Source organism: Coregonus clupeaformis, unplaced genomic scaffold, assembly GCF_020615455.1.
Source record: "Coregonus clupeaformis isolate EN_2021a unplaced genomic scaffold, ASM2061545v1 scaf0100, whole genome shotgun sequence".
NCBI lineage: Eukaryota > Metazoa > Chordata > Actinopteri > Salmoniformes > Salmonidae > Coregonus > Coregonus clupeaformis.
Genome location: NW_025533555.1, coordinates 318,064 through 325,608, shown reverse-complemented (window position 1 = coordinate 325,608; position 7,545 = coordinate 318,064). Strand labels below are relative to the sequence as shown.

Genomic DNA, 7,545 nt, shown 5'->3' with positions numbered 1-7,545 from the left:
TGGAAATATTGGAAATATGCCCAGATAGCTGTGGTTTTAAGCAATCGTCAGTACTATAATTTAATTGACAATAGCAGTACATTCTTGGGCATGTTATGACACTGCAGACGGGTTACCGGTAGACTCCTTATGCTAAAACTGTCTGTTGCAATTACATATAACTTACTTTTTTATTTAATGTATACATTTCTCCATATTGATGTTCACTCATTTTGACAAAGGCAACTCATATCTACTACCACTGTGATGTCACATGGTCAAGGTGTCATGTGTAACTCCCCACCCACCCCAGATGAATGAGTCAGGGAGTGAGTAATTAAGGGGTGGGTTATCATCACTGGCCATGTGAATGTCCCTCAGGGCACTGACAAGGCTCTACAAGCCCTCCTTATTATGATTAAGGCCCTAGTTCCCTCACACAGGTAGGAAAGAGGACAGTGTTTCACTACCCTGATCTGTGATAAAGATAGGCTAATCACTATGAAATCTGAGCACATTAATGATTATCTTCCCCATAGGGATTCTCATTGACAGAGTCACCACCACAGCCAAAAACATTTATGAGGAAGGCCATGCTCTAATTCCCTCCCAAATCACTAAAGGGCCATCATGGTGATTTTGGCCCATCTTTTTTGAAGGGTAATACTTTTATTAGTGCTGCTATCAATGAAGTTAAAGATTTGAATGCAGCCACTAAATCGAAGTTGACTTTCTGCCTTTCATACAGCAGCAGGCCAATTGTAATGCTGCAATGATTTGATATAGTCTGTAATTACAGCTGAAAGCCTATATGACTGTTGGAGGTTGATGCATTCTCTAGCAAAATCCAGGAGACCTTTGATTAGATCTGCGTGATTAAACAGCAAAGTGTTTCCATAAAATGACCAAGATAAATACTGGAGTCGCATTAGGCTAATTTAAAAATCAAATAAACATGGCAATAAAAGTTGTCCGGTTTTCTTTCAGATTTTTTAACGAGATTCATGAAACAAAAGGAAGTGTGAAAGGTCAATAATAACTGTGAAAGAATTCAATGTGAAGGTAAACTTGAGACTTATGAAGACTTCAGAAGCGGTAAAACTCTCAATCTAAGGGGGATACTGTATGTAATTCAACTGTAGGAATAGATTGTAGCTTAATCTGTCACGACTTCCTTCGAGGCTGCCTCCCCTCCTTGTTCGGGCAGGTTTCGGCGTTCGTCGTCACCGGCTTACTAGCTACTGCCGATCCCATTCTCATCACTCCACTTGTCATGTCTTGTCTGGTCAATCACACACACCTGGTGATCATTCCCATAATTAGTATGTGTATAAGTGTTCCCTCTGTTCCCCTTGTCTTTGTGAGTGATTGTTTATTGTGAGAGCTAGTAGCTCGGTTGAGCTACTCTTCTATTTGTACTTGCCAAGGTGGAATAATTTCCATTGTATTAGCTTCGTTTTCACGCTGGAAGCGTTTGATTTATGTAAACGGAATAAACTCTTGACTTCAGTGTTTTACCTCCTGCGCCTGACTCCTTCATTCACACCTCGTCACAGAATCACTCACCCGCTGAATAGAGTCAGCAGGAGAAGACCGCATGCCTGGAGTTGTGGCAAGGGTCCAGGAGCATTCCTCGATGCTGGCCAGCTTGGGGGAAGCGATGGATCAGGTTCTTCAGGTAGTAGAACGCCTGGAGAGGAGAGGACCCAATCTATCAAGACCAGCTGGTCAACCGGATCCAGCCACCTACACCCCAGCCCCTGGAGGGATCCAGATATCCCGGTGTTTGATGGGACGGCAGCGCGATGTAAGGGATTTATGCTCCAACTCGAGCTGTATTTCTCCAGCATCAGGCCAGCGCCACTGGAGCGGGAGAAGGTATCCATCCTCGTTTCCTTCCTTTGTGGGAGAGCCCTGGAGTGGGCCAACGCGGTGTGGAATGAGAGAGGTGCCGCATTGGAGGACTACGGGGAGTTTGCTCGCCTCTTTCGGGCCGTTTTCGATCACCCGCCTGAGGGTTGAGAGGCGGGCGAACGACTGGTCCATCTGAGGCAGAGGACGAGGGCCGCACAGGACTACGCGCTGGAGTTCTGGACGCTGGCAGCAGGGTCCGGGTGGAACGAGCGGGCCCTAATCGACCAATTCCGGTGCCACCTAAGGGAGGACGTCCGACAGGACGTTCTCCCAACTGGTGGACATGGCCATCCGGCTGGACAATCTGCTAGCAGCCAGAGGACGTCCTGGTGGGGGTCTGCCCATTCCCACACCGGACGACTCTGACCCCGAGCAGATGGAGCTGGGGGGAGCCGCCGTTCGAGAGAGCGGAGGAGGACAGCGACAGTGCCACTCTGGTGGCACGAAGGGACAATCTACCTCATGTCGCAGTCAACGTTCTTTTGGGTATGGAGGCGATAGGCAGGGTACTCACGCATCACCCCAGGTTTACTAACACCCAAAATTGTTCAGAGCCCTTTGCGGCGCACTGTACCCTATCTATCTCCTTTCCCGATCACCTGGAAATTTCCCAGTGTAAGGCGCTAGTCGATTCATGCGCAGCTGGGAACTTTATGGACAGGGCATTTGCACGCCGTCAAGGCATTTCATTGGTACCCCTATTCATTCCACTCCCCATCAGAGCATTTGATAGTCGACCATTAGGGTCCGGGTTGGTTAAGGAGGTTACTGAACCAGTCACCATGATTACACAGGAGGCGCATGTTGAGCAGATCACTTTTTTGATTATTGAGTCTCCTGCTTACCCTGTAGTCTTAGATATTCCGTGGTTAGCCCTTCACAACCCCAATTTTTCATGGCCGCAGAGGGTTCTTACGGGGCGGTCGCGTGAGTGCCGGGTAGGTGTCTAGGTGTTTCAGGGGGGAGGAAGGTGGAATAATTTCCCTTGTATTAGTTTCGTTTTCACGCTGGGAGCGTTTGATTTATGTAAACAGATTAAACTCTGGACTTCTGTGTTTTATATCCTGCACCTGACTCCTTCATTCACACCTTGTCACACAATCGCTCCTCCCTCTGACAACAGCATGTCTTTCAGTGACTCAAGGACAATTAAAATACCCTTAGTTTGTCAAGATGTGTCGGGGGAACTACATTTCAATCTATTTTCAATACAAGTGGGTGGACAGATGCTATAGAGTCAGTTTCTCTGAGAGGGGGTGTATTGTATAGTGACAAAAGCCAGAGACAAGAATAAATTATTAATATGTGAGAGTTAAGCAACTTTGACCTTCAAGACTTCAACTAACATTGTTTTTGTCTGGTCCAAATTCAGTATCCTATAATTCCATATGAGTATTCTAGGGGAATTTCAGGAAAATGTTTATGGGGGAAATAAAATACAAGTTTGAGGGTTGGGTATGTGGGTGTTCTAGTATCACTCCAGATGTTATTCTTGGACAAAAGGAAACTAATGATATCTACAGTAATACCAAGGAAGTCTCAATAAATATTCAAGAGATGGAAGATAGTAGAAGCAAGGTCATAAAACACACAAAAGCATGAAATGTATGGAATTCAAGGGCAACATTTTACAATAAGATGCCCTTTATGTCATGATTAAAGCTTGAGAAGAAGGGGGAAATACAGTACTAATTATTGTCTATGTTTACTGAAATAAACAAGAAATATAACATAATTTCCATATAAGGGAATAAACCAAACATGGAGTGAATAAAAATAACTAGAGAGCTTTTCAGATGACTGACAAAAGTTAAACTGAAAAGTAATCTGAAACTGCTCACCTTTGCCTTAACAATCAGCATACTTCCTCACTCAAACCAAAGGCCAGTCTGCACATGTTCTAGTGCAAACCTGACACTACATGAAAATAAACCCAGAGGAACCATCCGTGTTATCACACAATTGAGATGTGAGACATTCCTCTGGCTCAGAAATGTGCGAGACCTAAATACAGCTTGAGGTTAGTTCAAGTGCTTTAAATCGGTATGAGTAAACCACTCACAGGAAAAAAGTCAGGAAGTCATAAACAGTGATGACTCTGTGATTTTAAGAGCTGTAACAAGATGGTGAGTAGTACTGCTATAATATCTATCAGAAACTAACACTGCTTTGGATTGGATCCTCTCTTTCTCTCTCTTTAGAGCCATGTGTTTGAGCTGTGAACTGTGCCGTCTGGAGTAACTCATGTCAATTTAAATGCAGATGAAACAACAGAGAAAAACAGAGGTCCTTTTTGGCTGGGTCTTAGCCTTCTGGCTCTCTTCAGTTGTCAACAGTGAAAGTAAGTGGCTGTTAACATTGTGAGACAGTGCACAAAAACATATTTTGGCTGTTTTTTACCAGGCAAAAAAGCTGCTTGAGGGAACAATCTTTTGTCTTTTAGTAAGGATGTGTCACATCCAGCAAAGACAGAAAGTACAGACATATTCCAAATAATATTGGATAAGATTCTGCTATAAAACAGGCCTTTCTAAGTATTATAAAGTACAAAGCATTTTTTGTGTCTGGGATTGTTTCAAAAGATCCATGCTGTCTGGCTAGGACCTTGATAAAGAGAAAGATGCAATCTGTAGTATTCACTTTGAGAAGACCTGAGTAGAGATGATCTGCTTTCTACAGAAACAAAATGTCTTCAAGTTCTCACAACTCCTTCTTCTCTAGCTGAACTGGCTATGGCCACAATATAGATACAGTGTGTGTAAGCATGGAAAGCTTCCAAAACCTGGAGATATAACAGTTTTCCTCTCTATCCACCGTCACAGGTAAAGTGGAGCTGAGAACTAGTGCTGAGGTAAAGGCTCAGTGTGATCAGAATGTGGCGCTGCAGTGTGACATCATCTCATCGAGGCCACTCAAGATCATTCTCTTTTCCTGGGTAGACTCAAGGGAAATGAAAGAGCTGTGTGTGGTCAATGCCACTGGTGTATTCCCCTCTCCTGGGGTCCTGTGTGACAACACAAACAACAGACTGACACTCACTTTGACTCGGGTGATGCCGTCCATTCAGAGTAACTACGTCTGCAAACTGCGCTCCAACCTATCGATCACAGCTGCCAGTACCACTGTGACACTGCAAGGTCTGTATACTGTATAGGAATAATGCTCCTATAAAACTAATGATGATGCTGTTGTAGGATGGGAGCAATTGCAACAATGACACATAGGCAAGTCAGACAAATATTACACAAATATGGCAATTAAATTGTTAAAGATGCTCTCCAGCTATGTGAATGTTACTTGAGAACTATTCAATACTCATCCTATTTTTCCCTCAACATTGCAGAGTGCCTAAGGACATCTGAGCACAAAGTGTTCCAGAATGAGTCTAAGGTTGAGTGCCAGTTCTTTGGAGTTTACCCAGAAGGCAGAGTACACTGGTTCCTGGGCTCAGAGAATATAACAGAGTCCGCCAGCACAGAAAGCCAGCAGGATGAAGAGGGGCTGTTTGATATAAGGAGTACCCTTCCTACCCAGGCTGGGACTGAGCCTTACAACTGCTCCCTGTGGACACCTAGTAGTGGAACCTACAGCTCTCACAAACTGCTGCCCTACTCCAGAGGGGAGGATCGTATCTCTTCAGGGACAAGGACTAGGAGCAGACTGCTGTGGGTCTTCATCCTGGTTGGACTCATAATCATAACATAGGACTACTCATGAGAAGGTCAAGAGGTTTTTTACTGAACATGGGACGTCAAACTACAGTAGGGCAAAGGGCTTTCCTGGTCAGGGCACATCTACACAGGATGGACCAGGGCCTTTCTCTTGCTGAGTGAAGAGAAATCAAACCTGGACTGCCATGGCCAAAGTGGATATACAGTATGTTAACTTTTTATACTGAGAAGCAAAATATCAAACAAATTACAATAAATACAATTGAATGAACTCTCCCAATTAAATTAAAAATCACTGTTCATTGAGATTTGAGAATACTTTAAGAAGTATTCAACCATTCTCATCTTGTTCATCCTTTGTCTTCAACGTTATAGACTTGCTTCAATTGCATTGCATATATACAGTAGTAGAATACTGCTCCCTGCTGGTGAAAGTGTTTACTGATGGCAATAGTACTGCTGTTAGATGAGTAATAAAGTTGTTCTAAATTGTATTGTTTAGTTGACTGATCTCGCCTTGACTAATCTTGCTTATTAAGCCTGTCTTATCTTGTTGCTTTCTTTGCCAGTCAGCACTGATTACACTGATTAGATAATAATCAATGCAATGTCAAAACATGGCTAGAAGGGAGTGTTCTGGATTCTAAAATATACGTTTTGTTATACCTTAGCAAATATAGTCACCTGTGTTGTTGTCTGTACTAGAAATGTTCTCAATTTAAAAACGAACCAGACCACAGAGGGTACTCATGGCATTGACAATAAAAGAATGGGAACTCATCATCATTCAAATTGCATTTCTAGTTCCTTCTCAGTGTACCACAAGGGGGCAGAGTCATCCCACCAGAGAGGACTGTCAAACCAACCATACACAACTCTTCTCCCTCTGCATACAAACACCCACACATACTGTGTGAAATCCAATCCAACTGTTCTGTATAAATCAACACTTTGATGTGACACATTTCCTATCAATTTCCTCTATGCCAATGTGGGGTAAAATGAGTGATGGGTAAAATGTCTGTCATTATAAAATGTCTGGACAACACTCTGTCGTTCTCCGCTAATATCAAAGCGGTGACCCGATCCTGCAGGTTCATGCTCTACAACATTCGCAGAGTACGACCCTACCTTACACAGAAAGCGGCACAGGTCCTAATCCACGCACTTGTCATCTCCCGTCTGGATTACTGCAACTCGCTGTTGGCTGGGCTCCCTGCCTGTGCCATTAAACCCCTACAACTTATCCAGAACGCTGCAGCCCGTCTGATGTTCAACCTTCCCAAGTTCTCTCATGTCACCCCGCTCCTCCGCACACTCCACTGGCTTCCAGTTGAGGCTCACATCTACACAAGACCATGGTGCTTGCCTACGGAGCTGTGAGGGGAACGGCACCTCCTTACCTTCAGGCTCTGATCAGACCCTACACCCAAACGAGGGCACTACGTTCATCCACCTCTGGCCTGCTAGCCACCCTACCTCTATGGAAGCACAGTTCCCGCTCAGCCCAGTCAAAGCTATTCGCTGCTCTGGCACCCCAATCGTGGAACAAGCTCCTCCACGATGCCAGGACAGCGGAGTCACTGACCACCTTCAGGAGACACTTGAAACCCTACCTCTTTAAGGAATACCTGGAATAGTATAAAAGTAATCGAGGAAAGAGCAGTAGGAGTAGCAGTGTTTTCTGTGGTAATCCATGTTTCTGTCAGCGCCAAGAAGTCGAGGGACTGGAGGGTAGCATAGACTGAGATGAACTCTGCCTTGTTGGCCGCAGAACGGCAATTCCAGAGGCTGCCGGAGAACTGGAACTCCACGTGGGTCATGCGCGCAGGGACCACCAGATTAGAGTGGCAGCAGCCACGCGGTGTGAAGCGTTTGTATGGCCTGTGCAGAGAGGAGAGAACAGGGATAGACAGACACATAGTTGACAGGCTACAGAAATAGGCTACAATAATGCAAAGGAGATCGGAATGAAATGAAC

The 7,545-nt window shown here is 44.6% G+C and overlaps 1 protein-coding gene across 2 annotated transcripts; it reads left to right on the top strand.

Moving 5' to 3' along the window:
* Positions 1–3,851: 3,851 nt before the first annotated feature.
* Positions 3,852–6,332, top strand: LOC121550984. Of its 2 annotated transcripts, XM_041863472.1 has the most exons (4): positions 3,852–4,019; positions 4,156–4,234; positions 4,716–5,030; positions 5,237–6,332. In XM_041863472.1, the coding sequence occupies exons 1-4, from the start codon at positions 4,017–4,019 to the stop codon at positions 5,596–5,598; spliced, it is 759 nt and encodes a 252-aa protein (XP_041719406.1). In that variant the 5' UTR covers positions 3,852–4,016; the 3' UTR covers positions 5,599–6,332. The 2 variants fall into 2 exon arrangements, with proteins under 2 accessions (XP_041719406.1, XP_041719405.1); XM_041863471.1 differs by lacking the exon at positions 3,852–4,019 and having other exon boundaries at positions 4,061–4,234.
* Positions 6,333–7,545: the final 1,213 nt, after the last annotated feature.